Source organism: Bubalus kerabau, chromosome 22 (assembly GCF_029407905.1).
Source record: "Bubalus kerabau isolate K-KA32 ecotype Philippines breed swamp buffalo chromosome 22, PCC_UOA_SB_1v2, whole genome shotgun sequence".
In the NCBI taxonomy this organism is placed as follows: Eukaryota; Metazoa; Chordata; class Mammalia; order Artiodactyla; family Bovidae; genus Bubalus; species Bubalus kerabau.
The window spans coordinates 23,605,370-23,624,980 of record NC_073645.1 but is presented as its reverse complement, the minus strand read 5'-3'; the positions used below and the strand labels follow the sequence as shown (position 1 = coordinate 23,624,980).

The following is a 19,611-nucleotide window of genomic DNA, read 5'->3' as shown; positions in this document are numbered from 1 at the left end:
GTGTTTCTTGACTTCCTACTTTTGCATTCCAGTCCCCTATAATGAAAAGGACATCTTTTTTGGGTGTTAGTTCTAAAAGGTCTTGTAGGTCTTCATAGGACTGTTCAACTTCAGCTTCTTCAGCATTACTGGTTGGGGCATAGACTTGGATTACTGTGATATTGAATGGTTTGCCTTGGAAACGAACAGAGATTATTCTGTCGTTTTTGAGATTGCATCCAAGTACTGCATTTTGGACTCTCTTGTTGACCATGATGGCCACTCCATTTCTTCTGAGGGATTCCTGCCCGCAGTAGTAGATATAATGGTCATGTGAGTTAAATTCACCCATTGCAGTCCATTTCAGTTCGCTGATTCCTAGAATGTCGACATTCACTCTTGCCATCTCTTGTTTGACCACTTCCAGTTTGCCTTGATTCATGGACCTGACATTCCAGGTTCCTATGCAATATTGCTCTTTACAGCATCGGACCTTGCTTCTATCACCAGTCACATCCACAGCTTGGTATTATTTTTGCTTTGGCTCCATCCCTTCATTCTTTCTGGAGTTATTTCTCCACTGATCTCCAGTAGCATATTGGGCACCTACTGACCTGGGGAGTTCCTCTTTCAGTATCCTATCATTTTGCATTTTCATACTGTTCATGGGGTTCTCAAGGCAAGAATACTGAAGTGGTTTGCCATTCCCTTCTCCAGTGGACCACATTCTGTCAAATCTCTCTACCATGACCCACGTGTCTTGGGTGGCCCCACATGACATGGCTTAGTTTCATTGAGTTAGACAAGGCTGTGGTCCTAGTGTGATTAGATTGACTAGTTTTCTGTGAGTATGGTTTCAGTGTGTTTGCCCTCTGATGCCCTCTTGCAACACCAACCGTCTTAATTGGGTTTCTCTTACCTTGGGCGTGGGGTATCTCTTCACGGCTACTCCAGCAAAGCGCAGCCATTGCACCTTACCTTGGACGAGGGGTATCTCCTCACCACCGCCCCTCCTGACCTTCAATGTGGGATAGCTCCTCTAGGCCCTCCTGCGCCTGTGCAGCCACTGCTCCGGGTAACTCCTCTCGACACCACCCCTGGCCTCCGGCGTGGGTTGCTCCTCCTGGCTGCAGCCCCTGGCCTCGGGCGTGGGGGCGTGGGGTAGCTCCCCCCAGCCGCCCCTGACCTCGGACACGGGGTAATTCCTCTCGTCGCCGCCCCTGGCCTTGGGCGTGGGTTGCTCCTCCCAGCCGCTTTCTAGTTTCTTCACCACTAGTGACCACCTGGTAAGCCTTACTTTAAGGGCATCATTCTCCAAAGGACTACCCTCGCTTCTGATGTCAGCCACAAGTTCAGGGGTCTCCAGATTACCCACACTTATAACCAGCTGGCTAAAATGTCAGGGTTTCCATGACCACCTAGGTTCAATAATTTACTGGAATGACTCACAGAACTCAGGAAGATGCCATACTTACAATCACAATTCTATTACATATGAAAGCTACAAATGGAGAGACCTGTTGGACAAGGTTTAGGAGTGCCCCAGATGCAGAGCTTCTGTATTCTCTTGCAAGGAATCAGAATGCATTGCCCATTCAATGTGTTGGTATATTCACCAACCCAGAATCTCATCAGAGCTCCGGTGTCGGGAGGTTTTTCACTGGAACTTCATTACTTGAGCACAGTTGATTGATTGATTGACCATCTGATAGAACTCAGTCTCTAGCTTCTTCCATTCCTTGAAAGTCCTAAGGTCGGGCTGATATCACTTGGGTGAAAGCTTCAGTTCTCTAAATACAAAATTCATCTTTCTGGCATGGCCAACTCCATCTTGACACTGTTTAGGAATCTACCATGAGTTACCTCATTATCATAAACTCAAGTGTGATCCCAGAGGCTCAGCATGAATAACAAACTTCTGTGTTAGAAATGGGAAAATCCAAGGATTTAGAAGCTGTGTCCCATGAATGGGGACAAAAAACAGATTTTTTTAAAAAAAATTGTACAACAGATACTCTGATAATTCTATTGAGATAAACATCAAAAACAGACTCCAAGTTCCCTTTAAGATGAATCTGCAAATATGATTGTGATTTTTAAAAAAGCAATCTGGGAACATTTTGAAAATAAAAGTTGTTACCCAAAGGTCGTATGATTTAGAGAGCCATGCTTGGGGTGTCATTTCACGGGGTACAAAGATTGCAGTGGCATAGTGGCAGCAACAACAGATGACTAGGTTCAGAAATGACTGTGTTTTCAATGTCAGCTCCTGGTTTGGGGCTGGTGGGATGGAGAGGTGGGAGTGAGGGGGTGGAGAGAGGGTGGTAAGATCAGAGTGGTAACACACAGGGAGCTACAATGGTACTTAGTCAAGTTCAGGTTCTTCAGTGGGACAACAGGCTCACAGATAATTATTTTCTTACTATGTTTCAAAACTTAGACATATGAAGTATTACACAATTAAAAAAACCTAGGACAGCCTGAAAATCTCCTCTAATCCATTTAAAAATTGTAAAATTGCAAGCCCCAAAGAAATAGAAACTTAATTCTTTTCAAAGCATATTTATGAATAATTAATTAAATATTATGCAGTGTACTAAGTGATGAAAGAGTACCAATTTTTAATCTCTCTTACATTAGATATACATGCTTACCTAAAGAAGCAACCAAACCTTCCCTCTATTTCTTCCCATTTTTTTTTAAAAACAAGTTGATTACGTTGGCTGTGTGTGAGGTTTGGAATTAATTTTTTATCTGTTTATATTTGTATCTGCAGAATCTTCGTTGCTGTACAGGCTTTTCCCTAGTCGCAGTGAGTGGGGGCTGCTCCTCGTTGTGGTGCGTGGGTTTCTCACTGCAGTGGCTTCTCTTGCTGTGGAGCACGGGCCCTGGGGCACGTGGACTTCTGTAGCTGCACCGTGGGCTTAGCAGTTGCAGGTCCTGGTCTCAGGGCACAGGCTCAATACTTGTGGTGCACGGGATTTTTCGCTCTGTGGCATATGGGATATATTCCGGATAGGCATTGAACCAATGTCTCCAGCATTGGCAGGCAGACTCTTTACCACTACCACAAGGGAAACCCTGAAATTAATTTTTAACTGGAGCAGAAGGTATTGGGCTGGATTGAGCTCAGTTCAGTTCGGTTGCTCAGTCGTGTCCAACACTTTGCAACCCCATAAACTGCAGCATACCAGGCCTCCCTGTCCATCACCAACTCCCGGAGTTTACTCAAACTCATGTCCATCGAGTCGGTGATGCCATCCAGCCATCTCATCCTTTGTCGTCCCCTTCTCCTCCTGCCCCCAATCCCTCCCAGCATCAGGGTCTTTTCCAATGAGTCAACTCTTCGCATGAGGTGGCCAAAGTATTGGAGTTTCAGCTTCAGCATCAGTCCTCCCAATGAACACCCAGGACTGATCTCCTTTAGGATGGACTGGTTGGATCTCCTTGCAGTCCAAGGGACTCTCGAGAGTCTTCTCCAACACTACAGTTCAAAAGCATCAATTCTTCGGCGCTCAGCCTTCTTCACAGTCCAACTCTCACATCCACACATGACCACAGGAAAAACCATAGCCTTGACTAGACAGACCTTTGTTGGCAAAGTAATGTCTCTGCTTTTTAATATGCTGTCTAGGTTGGTCATAACTTTCCTTCCAAGGAGTAAGCGTCTTTTAATTTCATGGCTGCAATCACCATCTGCAGTGATTTTGGAGCCTAGAAAAATAAAGTCTGACACTGTTTCCACTGTTTCCCCATCTATTTCCCATGAAGTGATGGAAGTGGGTGCCATGATCTTAGTTTTCTGAATGTTGAGCTTTAAGCCAACTTTTTCACTCTCCTCTTTCACTTTCATCAAGAGGCTCTTTAGTTCCTTTTTACTTTCTGCCATAAGGGTGGTGTCATCTGCTTTTCTGAGGTTATTGATATTTCTCCCAGCAATCTTGATTCCAGGTTGTGTTTCTTCCAGTCCAGCGTTTCTCATGATGTACTCTGCATATAAGTTAAATAAGCTGGGTGACAATATACAGCCTTGACGTACTCCTTTTCCTATTTGGAACCAGTCTGTTGTTCCATGTCCAGTTCTAACTGTTGCTTCTTGATCTGCATACAGGTTTCTCAAGAGGCAGGTCAGGTGGTCTGGTATTCCCGTCTCCTTCAGAATTTTCCACAGTTTGTTGCAATACACACAGTCAAAGGCTTTGGCATATATAGTCAGTTTTTCTGGAAATCTCTTGCTTTTTTGATGATCTGGCAATTTGATGTTGGCAATTTGATCTCTGGTTCCTCTGCCTTTTCTAAAACCAGCTTGAACATCAGGAAGTTCACGGTTCACATATTGCTGAAGCCTGGCTTGGAGAATTTTGAACATTACTTTCCTAGCATGTGAGATGAGTGCAATTGTGTGATTGAGCTCAAGAGGGGGAAAAAATTGCCATTTTCACAACTCTGAGAATTTTGGTTTTTCAACCTTCCTATAAAATTATTGTTACAGGCTTCTCACTTGCCTGTAATGCCTGTAATGGTGATTGGTTGGTTTAGTCACTAACTTGTGTCCAACTCTTGTGACCCCATGGACTGTGGCCTGCCAGGCTCCTAGCCTATGGGATTCTCTAGGCAAGAATACTGGAGTGGGTTGCCATTAATTCAGCTTTTCTTTTCCTAAAACTTTCTATCCTGGAAAATAACAAAGAGAAAAGCCATTCACTGGTATTTTAGTTTTCCTTCTGCATTAGTTTCCTAGGGCTGTCATAATAAAGTACCAAAAACTGGGTACAAACCTTAGGATGACAGAATTTTATTGTCTTACAGTTTTGGAGTCTAGAAATCTGAGATTAAGACGTTAGTGAGGTTGGTTCCTTCTAAGAGCTGTGAGGGAGAAAAGGTTTCATGCTTCTCTCCTAGCTTCTTGTGCTTTTCTGGTAACCTTTTTTGTTCCTTGACTTGTAGATGTATCGCCTTAATCTCTGATTCATGTTCACATGGCATTCTCTGTTGTTTGCATGTCTCTGTGTCCAAGTTTCCCCTTTCTAGAAGCATACAGTCATGTTTAAGCATTCTTTGGCATTGCCTTTCTTTGGGATTGGAATGAAAACTGACCTTTTCAAGTCCTGGGACCACTGCTGAGTTTCCAAGTTTGCTGGTATATTGAGTGCAGCACTGTAACAACATCATCTTTTAGGATCTGAAATAGCTCAACTGGAATTCCATCACCTCCACTAGCTTTGTTTGTAGTGATGCTTCCTAAGGCCCACTTGACTTCGCATTCTAGGATTTCTGGCTCTAGGTCAGTGATCACATCATCATGATTATCTGGGTCGTGAAGATCTTTTTTGTATAGTTCTTCTGTGTATCCTTGCCACCTCTTCTAACTGTCTTCTGCTTCTGTTAGATCCATACCATTTCTGTCTTTTATTGTACCCATCTTGGCATGAAATCTTCCCTTGGTATCTCTAATTTTCTTGAAGAGATATCTAGTCTTTCCCATCCTATTGTTTTCCTCTATTTCTTTGCATTGATCACCGAGGAAGGCTTTCTTATTCTCCCTGCTATTCTTTGGAACTCTGAATTCAAATGGGTATATCTTTCCTTTTCTCCTTTGCCTTTTGTGTCTTTTCTTTTTTCAGCTTTTTGTAAGGCCTCCTCAGACAGCCATTTTGCCTTTTTGCGTTTTTTTTTCCTTGGGGATGGTCTTGATCACAGCCTCCTGTACAATGTCATGAACCTTTGTCCATAGTTCTTCAGGTACTCTATCAGATCTAATCCCTTGATTCTATTTTTCACTTCCACTGTATAATCATAAGGGATTTAATTTAGGTCATACCTGAATGGTCTAGTGGTTTTCCCTACTGTCTTCAACTTAAGTCTGAATTCGGCAATAAGGAGTTCATGATCTGAGCCACAGTCAGCTCCCAGTCTTGTTTTTGCTGTTTGTATAGAGCTTCTCCATCTTTGGCTGCAAAGAATATAATCAATCTGACTTTGGTGTTGACCATCTGATAATGTCCTTGTGTAGTCTTCTCTTGTGTTGTTAGAAGAGGGTGTTTGCTATGACCAGTGGTTCTCTTGGTTGACTATGAGCAGTAAGTGAACTGTGAACATTCAGATGTTCAAAATGGATTTAGAAAAGGCAGAGGAACCAGAGATCAAATTGCCAACATCCACTGGGTCATCAAAAAAGCAAAAAAGAGAGTTCCAGAAAAACATCTACTTCCACTTTGTTGATGATGCCAAAGCCTTTGTGTGTATCACAACAAACTGTGGAAAATTCTTAAAGAGATGGGAATACAAAACCACCTTACCTGCCTCCTGAGAAATCTGTATGAAGGTCAAGAAGCAATAGTTAGAACTGGACATGGAACAACAGACTGGTTCCAAATTGGGAAAGGAGTACGTCAAGGCTGTATATTGTCACTCTGCTTATTTAACTTCTATGCAGAGTACATCATGAGAAACACTGGGCTGGAAGAAACACAAACTAGAATCAAGACTGCAGGGAAAAATATCAATAACCTCAGATATGCAGATGACACCACCCTTATGGCAGAAAGCGAAGAGGAACTGAAGAGCCTCTTGATGAAAGTGAAAGAGGAGAGTGAAAAAGTTAACTTAAAGCTCACCATTCAGAAAACTAAGATCATGGCATTTGGTTCCATCACTTCATGGCATAGATGGGGAAACAATGGAAACAGTGACAGACTTTATTTTTTGGGGCTCCAAAATCACTGCAGGTAGTGATGACCAACCTAGACAGCCTGTTAAAAAGCAGAGACATTACTTTGCCAACAAAGGTCTATCTAGTCAAAGCTATGGTTTTTCCAGTAGTTGTGTATGAATGTGAGAGTTGGACCATAAAGAAAGCTGAGTGGTATAGAATTGATGCTTTTGAACTGTGGTGTTGGAGAAGACTCTTGAGAATCCCTTGGACAGCAAGGAGATCCAACCAGTCCATGCTAAAGGAAACCAGTCCTGAATATTCATTGGAAGGACTGATGTTGAAGCTGAAACTCCAATACTTTGGCCACCTAATGCGAAGAACTGAGTCATCTGAAAAGACCCTGATGCTGGAAAAGATTGAAGGCAGGAGGAGACGGGGATGTCAGAGGATGAGAAGTTTGGATGGCATCACCCACTCTATGGATGTGAGTTTGAGCAAGCTCTGGGAATTGGTGATGGACAGGGAAGCCTGGCATGCTGCAGTCCATGGATTGCAAAGAGTCAGACACAACTGAGCAACTGAACTGAATTGAACAGTCATATTGGATTGTACCCACCCTAATCTCATTTGGCTTCCCTCATAGCTCAGTTGGTAAAGAATCTGCCTGCAATGCAGGAGACCCCAGTTTGATTCCTGAGTTGGGAGTATCCGCTGGAGAGCGAATAGGCTGCCCTCTCCAATATTCTTGGGCTTCCCTTATGGCTCAGCTGGTAAAGAATCCGCCCACAATGCGGGAGACCTGGGTTCAATCCCTGGTTTGGGAAGATCCCCTGGAGAAGGGAAAGGCTACCCACTCCAGTATGCTGGCCTGGAGAATTCCATGGACTATACAGTCCATGGGGTTGCAAAGAGTCAGATATGACTGAGTGACTTTTACTTTCACTAATCTCGTTTTAACTTGATTACCTCTGCAAAGATCCTATTTCCAAATAAGGTCATTATATTGGCTGTAATGACCTTATTTAGAAATAAGGCTGTAATTCATAGATACCAGGACCAGGACATCAATGTATTTTGAGGGGAAACAATTCAACCCATAACACCTTTGTAAATGAAATATCTGCTAAAATGCTAGATAGCTTTCTGGCCTAGTGATCTTTGAACTCTGTAGTACAGCACTGCAGATTTTGTGTCTAACTAATCAAGTTGTTGAAATATTTCCTGTTAACCATCAACTCACTATTTTACCCAGTATCTTAATCTTTAAACATTTATCTCATTGACGGATTGCAACAGCTCGAGTCCTTACTTTACCTTACTCATTCAATCTATACACCAGTTTTAGATGCCATTGTTCACTCACTAAAATACAAAATTTAAAATAACTTGGTACTCTTAAAGGTATGGCTAAATAGCCATTCATTCTTTCCCTGCTGCTGCTGCTGCTAAGTCACTTCAGTCATGTCCGACTCTGTGTGACCCCATAGACGACAGCCCACCAGGCTCCCCCATACCTGGGATTCTCCAGGCAAGAACACTGGAGTGGGTTGCCATTTCCTTCTCCAATGCATGAAAGTGAAAAGTGAAAGTGAAGTCACTCAGTCGTGTCTGACTCTTAGTGACCTCGTGGACTGCAGCCTACCAGCCTTCTCCGCCCATGGGATTTTCCAGGCAAGAGTACTGGAGTGGGGTGCCATTGCCTTCTCCGATTTATGTAAACTAGATTCCTCAGTAGGTCTCTACAGTTTATATGTCCATAGATATAGTAGATTACTTTCCAAAAATGTTATAGCATCTGCACTCTATAGCATCAGTCAAAGAGAAGCACTGGCAAGAGGCTGGGGAATGGAAGGAGAGCCAGAGGTCCCCCTGTCTGTGCCTCAGATAGCATCTCTTACAAGAGCTGCATGTCCCCCATAACTCCAGCTCCTTCAGAACAGGACCACTCTGGTTCCAGTTCTGGCCAGGTAACCCCAGCCATTGAGCTCCTTTGTCCCTTCCATGGGAAGATGGCAGCAGTCTTCTGCTGTTGATAATTATCAGTTGTCTGGCTGTCCCTGGTTTAACATCTCAGTGTTTCCATCACCCTAAAACAAATTCCCTGGATTAAATTTCCTTTGTTTAAAATACTTAGAGAGGCTTCTCTTTTCTTGGTTGGACTGTGACTGATAAACTCACTCTCCACTGGACCATTCCCAGGAGCATGTGAGTATTCCATAGCACTCACCTCACAAGCCCCATTAGTTACTGTCCCAGGTTTCTTGCCCCTTAACAACCAAACTTCTCCAAAGAGACATTCACAATGATGGAGGAATTTGTTTGTAGAAACTATCTTGAGAGATAATACAAGATGTGGGAAAATATAAACATGAACGTTCAGAGTAGTAATATTTTTAGGATCTGCTATATGCATAGCAGGTGTCAACTAAACAAAAAGTACACAACGTGAGAGCTGTGAGTTCACTTTTATTTGGGGACTTCCTGAGGCCTACAGCCCAGGAGACAGCCCCTCAGATAGCTCTGAAGAACTCTGAAGAGCGAGACGGGGAAGTCAGTATATAAAACGATTTGGTGAAGGGGGTACTTGCAATCAACACCCATCTTGGTAGAAGGCTGCTCCTAGTCACAAGGATCAGATGTCTCCTGAAGTGATTTAGTGCTTTTCTAAGGATGAGAAAATGAATGAAATTGAGTTCATAAAATTTTCTCCTGAAAATAGATGAAGGCCCATTCTGTCAGTTTCCCCAGAGCACAGGGTACCTCATCCCTGATCTCCACCCTGAATGCCTTTCAGTGACTGCAGTGGCTAATGATCTAACCCTTGTAGAGCGGGATGGTGAGCGAAATGCCTTTGCTGGCACAGGAAAGTAATGAAAATTTATTAAATAAATGGAAGAATAAATGAAGTGCAAAAGATACAGCAATATTTGAAAGTCTAATTAAGAATTAAATAAATAATTTTGCCACATTTATGATTGCCTTTTGATTTAAAGATGATGTAAAAACAGTTAAAAATTTGAAGAGACGAAAATATTCCTAAAGTTCAATAATAATAATGTTAGACATTCTCTAACATTAGATAATAATAACATTATTATCTAATAATAATGTTAGACATAATAATGTTAGACATTATAATAATGTTAGACAATAATAACAAATGTTAGACATTATAATAATTGGATTATTATTGACTTGAATTATTATTGTAATAACTATAATTATATAATAGCTGCTGCTGCTAAGTCGCTTCAGTCGTGTCCGACTCTGTGCGACCCCAGAGACGGGCAGCCCACCAGGCTCCCCCGTCCCTGGGATTCTCCAGGCAAGAACACTGGAGTGGGTTGCCATTTCCTTCTCCAATGCGTGAAAGTGAAGAGTGAAAGTGAAGTCGCTCAGTCGTGTCCAACTCTTAGCGACCCCATGGACTGCAACCTACCAGGCTCCTCCACCCATGAGATTTTCCAGGCAAGAGTACTGGAGTAGGGTACCATTGCCTTCTCCGATATAATAGCTAATATTTATTAAATACTTCTTGTGTGCCAGATACCATGCTAGGGGTTTCACATGTATTACCGTATTCAGTTACCATGATGGCCCCATGAGGAGGATATTTTTTATTTCCATTCAACAGATGAAAAGCTGAGGCAACAGAAGTTAATTGCTCATCAAAATTAGAAACTTTTGGAGCAGACTTGAATTCAGTTTGCCTAACTCTAGAGCCCAGAACCAATAACCATAGTCCATAGTCTTAATACACTAATCTCTGTTTTAATTTTTTTTTGGTTCAGAGTTAGAGCCAATGATGGAAAGTTTTGAGGAGTTTAAAGGTATCATAATGAGACCGGGTCGGGAGGTAGGGTGTTGTTTTTGTTGTTGTTCAGTCGCTAAGTTGTGTTCGACTCTGCGACCCCATGGACTGCAGCACGCCAGGCTTCCCTGAGCTTCATTATCTCCCTGAGTTTGCTCAAACTCATGCCTATGGAGTCAGTGATGCCATCCAACCATCTCATCCTCTGTCATCCCCTTCTCCTTTTGCCCTCAGTCTTTCCCAGCATTAGGGTCTTTCCGAATGAGTCAGCTCTTTGCATCAGGTGGCCAAAGTATTGGAGATTCAGCTTCAGCACCAGTCTTCCCAATGAATATTCAGGACTGATTTCCTTTAAGATTGACTGGTTTGATTTCTTTGCTGTCCAGGGGACTCTCATGAGTCTTTTCCAACACCACAGTTCAAAAGCATCGATTCTCTGGCACTCAGCCTTCTTTATGGTGAGAGGTGGGTATAGGGAAATCCACTGAATGCTTTTTAGCACCAGAAAAATTGTCCTCGTATTTGATTTTGAGGAACCTAGAAACTCTAAATCTAGGAAACTGGTTTGAAGATGATCATAACCTTAGAAGCTGAAGTGTGGTAGTGTAGTTTGAATTGACAAGAAGGGACAGATGAGAAAGACATTTTGAAGGTGGCATCGACAGGATTTACCAAATGCAGCTGTATAGGGAAAGAGGGGTGTGAAAAATGCCCTGAGGTTTGGGTTTGGGGTACTAGGAAACTGGTGGTACATTGAGAGAAATAGGAAATTCAGGACATATACAGAGGAAGGAATGAAAAATCATTGGGTGTGAACATACTGAGTTCCTTTGTTTCTGAGTTCCTTCTAATTCAGATTAGCTAACAGCTGTAGTAAATTTGGAGGTGAATAGACATGCATATTCCCTATTACTCTGTTTGCAGTTGCTTATCCTCTAATACGGGCTTCCTTAGCGGCTCAGGCCTTAAAGAATCTGCCTGCAATGCAGGAGACCTAGGTTAGTTCCCCCAAGTTGGGAAGATCCCCTTGAGAAGGGAATGGCTACCCACTCTAGTAGCTCAGCTGGTAAAGAATCCACCTGCAATGCAGGAGACCTGGATTCGATCCCTAGGTTGGGAAGATCCCCTGGAGAAGGGAACAGTTACCCACTCCAGTATTCTTGCCTGGAGAATTCCATGGACAGAGAAGCCCTGTGGGCTACAGTCTGTGGGGTTGCAAATCCTCTAGTAGAGGAAGTCATGGGTAGAACTAAACCACAAGTCAGAGGGATATTAAGTGCAAAAACAGACACTCAGGAGAGGGGTTTGTGGGAACACATGCCAGTCTTTACCATCTTTAACAAAACCAGACAGATGGCCCTCCCCACACTTGGGAATGTTCCCTATGTGCCAATGATCCTGCCCCCTGTCTCCATCACCTTTGTCCTCTGTTGACCAGAACTTGGGTTTTATTTTCTTTGTGACAAATATTTTACCCAAACCAAAGAATACGTTGTGCTTTTCAAAGGCCAGTTGCTAAATTCCTGATAAGGGGAAGTGGCCACAGCGCAGGGTGGACACGAGATCAGCTTCTGGGGACATCCGATTCTATGATGCAAAACCACTTTTCTGCTCTTTGCTGCTTTTCCTAGGACTCCTTTTCAGCAATGGAGACACGTGGAAGCAAATGCGACGCTTCTCCCTTATGACCCTAAGGAACTTTGGGATGGGGAAGAGGAGCCTCGAGGAGAGGATCCAGGAGGAGGCCCAGTTTCTGGTGGAGGAGTTCAGGAAATCAGAGGGTGTGTTCCATGGACCATCTTTTGGGCCAAGGGGCTACTGCGCACACAGCCCTTCCCACCAAAGCTCCTCCTTCAGGAGATGCTCAGCAGTCCACAATCTGCTCTATTAACCAGGGCATTGGCAAGGAAAAGCAGGGCAGGAGGAAAATGACTCAAAGCTGTTACTTAGGATCCTTGAATCCCTTTGTTTGGATTCATCTTCCAACTTCAGCACTTACTGGATGTGTAAATTTGGGCAAGTTATTTAATGTCTCTAAGGTGCAGTTTCCTCATCTGAAAAATGCGGCTAAAAATCAAACCTCAGATTGAGGGTTGGATAACACAGTTTGCAAAACATTTACACAGTATCCAGTATATGGTAAATGTTCTATAATATTACTTGCTCCTCTTATGACTGTCACCATATTCACTGAATAATATAACAACTAGTGGTAGCATAGTATAATACTATAGAGCATGCAGTGTTAATATTAGCAGAAGATGCTTACATCCTAATTTGAAGAAGTTTAGAGAAAATAAAATATAAGTAAGCATCTGAGGAGGAGGGAGGCCACCTTCTTGAAACCCTAATGCAGGCTGATGAAGATTCTAAATGTTAGAGTTGTTTTTCTTCACACCAGCTCAGCCCTTTAACCCTGCTGTCACCCTGTCCTGTGCTACCTGCAACATGATCTGCTCCATCCTCTTCAATGAACATTTCCACTACAAAGATAAGACCCTTCACTCCCTGCTGGATTTGTTAAATAAAAATTTTAATCGAGTAAACTCTCTCTGGAACCAGGTAAGGTCAAATCTCCATTTAACCTTGCACTTGACCTCTTGGGCACACTGGGAACCCACAAGCAGGATAAAGAGCTGCAAGCTGCCCGCCTTGTCCCATGAGCATGCGCCAAGGCAAGCACTGTCTCCGTCCCTCATGTGTGGCTTATGTCAAGTGGATTAGTACAGTGTCACTCAGACCAGCACCTGTGGAGGCTGTCTTCTGCTCGCTTCTGTGAGGTGATTCCCTCAAAAGAAGACGTCATGTTCCCAGTTCCCTGCATTTCTTTTAAGGCTCCTGTGCACATTCTCCCCCTCTTACTCTGAGGTTGGCTGAGGGTGGTTGAGCAGGAGATGAGAAGGGGTGACTCTTGTGTATGTGACGGTCATCCTCCCTTCTCTTTAGCTTGAAAGCTGGAGGAAGGGAGTCTCCCTGGCCAGACCCTGCAGAGAGTTTGGTGCTCCACTTAGAAACCCTGGTGTCTCTTCACAAACTGAATTGCTTGTGTATTTTTTGTTTTAATTTTAGATTTACAATCTATGGCCAAAACTCATAAAGCCTCTCCCTGGAGAGCACAGAGCATTTTCAAAAAGGCTTAAGGATATTCACTACTTTGTTCTGGAAAAAGTGAAGGAGCATCAAAAGTCCCTGAATCATAATAACCTTCGAGACTACATTGACTGTTTCCTCAGCAGGATGGAGCAGGTATTGTACATGACATCTTTCCCCAATACTATATTTTATCAGTCCATGGGAATGCAGGAAAGCATAATCATACATACCATGTAGGTAATTCTTGATATTTTGATATCTTGTGGCAGTGGGGTATGCTATTAACAATCATAGAAATTTTTCATAGTGCAGAAATTTTAAAAGAGGAAAAGCCCTCTTTTTCCTTTGTATTTCTTTTTTTTTCTTTTTAAAATTTATTTATTTTAAATGAAACAAAGATATATATTTTTAACAATAAAGGGTACAATTCAAAAAGAAGATCAGATCAGATCAGATCAGTCGCTCAGTCGTGTCCGACTCTTTGCGACCCCATGAATCGCAGCACGCCAGGCCTCCCTGTCCATCACCAACTCCCGGAGTTCACTGGGACTCACGTCCATCGAGTCAGTGATGCCATCCAGCCATCTCATCCTCTGTCGTCCCTTTAGACATCATAAACCTTTAGACAACTTAACAACAAAGAAACAAAAATACATAAAGCAAAAATCAGAAGAAACATAAGGGAAAAGAAAAAATATACAATCATAGTGAAAAATATTAACATTTCTCTGAGAATATTTTATCAAGTGCAGAAAAAATCAGAATAGAAGCATCTTGAATGATGTTATTAATAATATAAATGTAATACATTTGTATTTAATTAATTTATATTAATCATATCCTACACAAATATATTTAAATTTTGTATTTCGTGTGTTGTTATTAGATGTCCATAGGACATTTAGAAAAATTGGCAATAAGATAAACTTTACTAAATTTCAAAAAGTAGAATTCTTTTGTATGTGTGTGATTCAGTTGTACATATACGCATATATTATTTTCGAAGTTATTTCCCATTATAGGTTATTTCAAGAGATTGACTATAGTTCCCTGTGCTATACATAAACCTTTGTTGCTTGTTGCATATCTATTTTTCTAAATTAGAAATCTAGTATTCTATTCATACTAAGTCAAACAAGTGGAATCAAAATGTCATAAATTTTTTAGTTGGGCAAAAACTCAAAAGTTTCTAAAAAATATATATTATACATATTATTTCCTTTTATTTCTATTTACTTCCTATACTTGGACACTAGCATTTAATGAAATCTTCTCAGTATATATTTATGATGAGCTACATATATGTATATTTATGCATGTTTCTGAGCATATATTTATCTTAATGTGGCTAAAAGATACACACATCTTCTTTGCACACCCATTGTCTGCCATTGTTTGCCATAGTGTTTCCCAGGGAGTATGTCATAGACCAATACATTATAAACACTGGATTGTGTTTTCCCAAGGAACAATTTCGTTAATTAAAACCAACAATGGATAAAAGATTCTAAAGAAATACATTATAATTAACCATCGGTGGTCTTAAACATATTGAATAGCAAGTATCACACAGACACCAGCTCTTAGAACATCACTGGCTAAGATACCAGCATCAATGTCCATGAGAACATCAGTAGGAAAACAGTCCAAACTGTGACAAACAATAGACTGCAAAAGGCTGCTCAGTGCTCATTTTGGCAGCACGCACACTGAAAGTGGAATGATACGGAGAAGATTAGCATGGCCCCTGTGCAAGGATGACACACAAATTTCTGAAGTGGTCCGTATTTTTGTGTGTGCACAAGACTTTTAACCAATATAATTTCAATTTTTGTATTTCTGAAAAAAAGGATATTTCAATATATATACATATGTAACAACTTAAAATCTGAAAATAATTCTTTGAGCCCTGTAAAATTAACCTTGTTTATGCCAAAGTTCGGCTTCCCCAGTAAAGCGTTATTTCTGATGGTAAAGAATCTGCCTGCAAAGCAGGCAAACCCAGGTTTGATCTCTGGGTTGGGAAGATCCCCTGGAGGAGGGAACAGCTGCTCACTCCAGTATTCTTGCCTGGAGAATTCCATGGACAGAGGAACGTGGCAGGCTACAGTCCATAGGACTGCAAAGAGTTGGACACAACTGAGCAACTAATACTTTGAATTTCATGCCAAAATTCCCCAAATATACATAAATAAGCAAAGGAAAAACACTGTGCAATTGTATCATAAATGTGCAAGTTATAGCAAATGGTTAATTACTAATAACCTGTTTAGTCTTCTTAATCTCTGGGAGGGCTGATTTAGAAAGCTTGACTTCCTTAGAAAAAATGCTGAAGGAAGGCATGATGATGCTCTCTTTTCTTCTCAGAAATTTCCTTGGAGTTAGTAGAGACATTCAAGCTCACTCCATTTATCAACAATGTGCATTGAAATATCCTCTTCATTCTGATGGAAAAGTTTGTTGTTGGCCCTCAGAGGACTACATGTTTGTCTGAGAAAGAGAAAAAAAAATAGCTAGGTTTTTAATTCAGTCATTTAAAAATTTTCCTTCATACCAACTCTCTATCAGTCCATGATTGTTGGTAAGAGGAGTAAAATGATGAATCAAATATTACCCTGAAATTTTCTTTCATAGCACTTATCATAGTTTAACAAAATATTTAATTGACCTCTATATACTTCACTACAATACTCTAAAGGGCTGGGGTAGTATCGATTTCCCATGCTTTGTATCACTGGTCTGAAGGAAACAGACCAGTTCCAAACCAGTGATTTCTCTACACTGTGCTCACATTGAATTTATCATCTAGTCTTTTTCATTAAATATAATAAAAGAAGATTCCATTAACTGAGTGTTTGTATATAAGAATTGTTCCAAGACCTTCCACTCAGTATCTCTTTTCATCTTTACAATAACCCTATGAGGTATATTCTGTTCTATATCCCAGTTTCACAAATGATGAAGTTGAGTAAAGAGGTAAGGTAACTTGTCAAGGGCATATATCTGATCATTGACTAACCTGGGATTTGAACCAGAAGTTTCAATTCCATGACTGATTTTTAAACCCTACCATGCACAAAATGAAGCCTATTACTAGTGATGGGGTGTGATCATGGAGCTCTGATAAACCGTTGCCTTCTTTTTAACTCTGCCATCTACAGGAGAAACAGAACCCAGAGTCTGAATTTCACTTGGAAAACTTGGCAACCTGTGGATCAAATCTGTTTTCAGCAGGAATAGGGACAACCACTGCCACCCTGAGTTATGGGTTCCTGCTCCTAATGAAATACCCTGAGGTTCAAGGTACAGCAAATATCTTAGGTATTTATTTAGGATAAAATAGGAGCTCCTGGCACTCGTGAAGGTGGGAAGGTACTACGGTCTGTGACAACTTCTCTTTCTCTGGACAGCTTTGGCGAGCATCATGCATAGGGCCACCCATGTGGTTTGGTTTTACAGATCAAAATTCTGTCAAATGATGCTGATAAGGAAGAGAGACCTTTAAGAATCAAAGACTTTTTAAGTTTAAAAGCAGAGGAGCTTCTGAATCCCAGCTCTTCTATATATGATATAATGTTGAAGAGTCAGTCCAATTTAGATGAGGGATGCATGGGTTCCTATTTTGGACTCTCATTTTCAGCCGCCAATACCTGACTGTGTGACCTCAAACAAGTTATTTCACTTCACAGGCCTTTGTTTTTTCATCTTGAAAATGGATCAGTCTCCCCAAAGGGGATTTTTAGCTCCAATATAATTTAAAATTCAAAAATGAAATTGTACTAGCTTGATTTTCTCAATCATGTTCTCAGAGCACAGGTCTTAGAAAGCCAGTGTTTATTTTGTTCAACAAAATGGTGTTTACTGTTCCCACAAAATGTTAGGAGACTGGATGATACTGATAGAGGAGATGCTCCCACTAGAGTTAGGACTGAACATTTCCCCTCTGCAGCTGCTTTGCCAGGAATCTGGGGTAAACCTTAATCCCTGCACAGAGGTCATCTCCTCACCTGTACAGGAGGACAAACCAGTTCAGGCAGGAGGCCAAAGACATACCTAATGCAGCTTTTATGTTTCCTGAAGCGAAATCTCTGGTCTTTGCAGCAATATAAAAAATAGAAATTCTATGGCTGCTATCAAAAAGTCTACAAACAATAAATGCTGGAGAGGATGCAGAGAAAAGGGAAACCTCTTACACTGTTGGTGGGAATGCAAACTAGTACAGCCACTATGGAGAACAGTGTGGAGATTCCTTTAAAAATTGGAAATAGAACTGCCATCCGACCCAGCAACCCAATGCTGGGGATACATACTGAGGAAACCAGAATTGAAAGAGACACGTGTACCCCAATGTTCATCACAGCACTGTTTACAATAGCCAGGACATGGAAGCAACCTAGATGTCCATCAGCAGATGAATGGATAAGAAAGCTGTGGTACATATACACAATGGAATATTACTCAGCTATTAAAAAGAATGCACTTGAATCAGTTCTAATGAGGTGGATGAAACTGGAGTCTATTATACAGAGTGAAGTAAGTTAGAAAGAAAAACACCAATACAGTATATTAACGCATATATATGGAATTTAGAAAGATGATACGATGACCCTATATGCGAGACAGCAAAATAGACACAAGTGTAAAGAACAGACTTTTGGACTCTGTGGGAGAAGGCGAGGGTGGGATGATTTGAGAGAATAGCATTGAAATATGTATATTACTATATGTGAAATAGATCGCCAGTCCAGGTTTGATGCATGAGACAGGGTGCTCAGGGCCAGAGCACTGGGATGACCCTGAGGGATGGGATTGGGAGGGAGGTGGGAGGGGGGTTCAGGATGGGGAACACATGTACACCTATGGCTGATTCATGTCCATGTATGGCAAAAACCACTACAATATTGTAAAGTAATTAGCCTCCAATTAAAATAAATAAATTAATTTAAAAAAGAATATTCTGAGAATAAAGATTTTATACTAAAATTAAAAAAAGAAAGAAAAAATAGAAATTCTATGAAGAACAGAGCTGTGGGTTGTTTAGCAACATGTCTTTGACCTTGGGAGCCTTTTCCAGGCCACTTTCTTTATATGTTGTAAGCATTACCAAGTATCTAGGGAACATATCTCTTAAGTAGGATTCATGATTCATGTCTCTGCAGCCAAAGTTCATGAAGAAATTGACCATGTGATTGGACGCACCCGAAGCCCCTGCATGAAGGACAAGATGAAGCTGCCCTATACAGAGGCTGTGTTGCATGAGATACAAAGATACATCACCCTCCTTCCTTCTAACTTACCCCATACTGTGGTCCGGGACACGAAATTCAGACAATATGTCATCCCCAAGGTTAGAGGTGGCTGGGAAAGCTGGCTGAGATAGATGGTGCAACATGGTGCCACCCCACCCTACGGCAGATGGGGCCTGTTAGAGGCATCGTAGCTGTTTCAGGAAGAGGCGGTTGAGAGACGTGGAAAGAACACGAGGCACACGGCCCGGGTTTAAATCCGTCACTGCTGTGCAGTGTCCTCTCAGGCCATTGTGTCACCTCTGTGGTTCTGCCTCTGCCTCCCTGGAATGGGGAAGCTAACCCAGGGCTTCCAACACTCCTCACACTCTCAGATATAATAGGATATATTAAGGGAGAAGTGATTGGCATTAGTATGAATCTTGTGGGAACAGAAATCTGATTTTCCATGATAGATTTTAAAAAGGGGGAAGAGATGGACAGTGTATCTGCAGCTCTAAAGTAATCAAGTGTCAACTTTCTTAAACCCAATTCTCTCCTCCCGAGATCTCATGTACCAGACATTTGGGGCATTGCTGCCCATAATAGTTAATGATGATCAAAACATTCACATGGACACGGGATGTAGTCAGCCTTCTGTAGTGATTAAGGGGCTGGGTTTTACATTTGAGAGTGTAGAAGAAGAAGAAAAGGTGTCAAACCTGACCAGACTACTGCAAAACTGAAGCAGCCCCCAACCTTACTGCCAAATCCCAGAGCAAAAGTCTATTAACACATAAGTCGAGTATCACATTAAAAATGCTATTCCACCAGCAAGTGAAGGTAAT

General features: G+C 41.6%; 1 protein-coding gene and 1 non-coding gene across 3 annotated transcripts in view; both read left to right on the top strand.

Moving 5' to 3' along the window:
• The window catches only part of LOC129636848 (cytochrome P450 2C23-like), a 38,264-nt gene that overhangs the window by 13,264 nt on the left and 5,389 nt on the right, over positions 1-19,611 (top strand). For both annotated transcript variants that reach the window (XM_055560597.1, XM_055560596.1), the window contains 6 exons: positions 2,756-2,791; positions 12,077-12,226; positions 12,847-13,007; positions 13,515-13,691; positions 16,700-16,841; positions 18,698-18,885. In XM_055560597.1, coding sequence (XP_055416572.1) covers positions 2,756-2,791; positions 12,077-12,226; positions 12,847-13,007; positions 13,515-13,691; positions 16,700-16,841; positions 18,698-18,885 — 854 coding nt within the window. The remainder of the gene's footprint in view (positions 1-2,755; positions 2,792-12,076; positions 12,227-12,846; positions 13,008-13,514; positions 13,692-16,699; positions 16,842-18,697; positions 18,886-19,611) is intronic.
• Positions 15,224-15,330, top strand: LOC129637148 (U6 spliceosomal RNA). Its single transcript, XR_008707358.1, has one exon. It is a non-coding gene; the product is annotated as a U6 spliceosomal RNA (small nuclear RNA).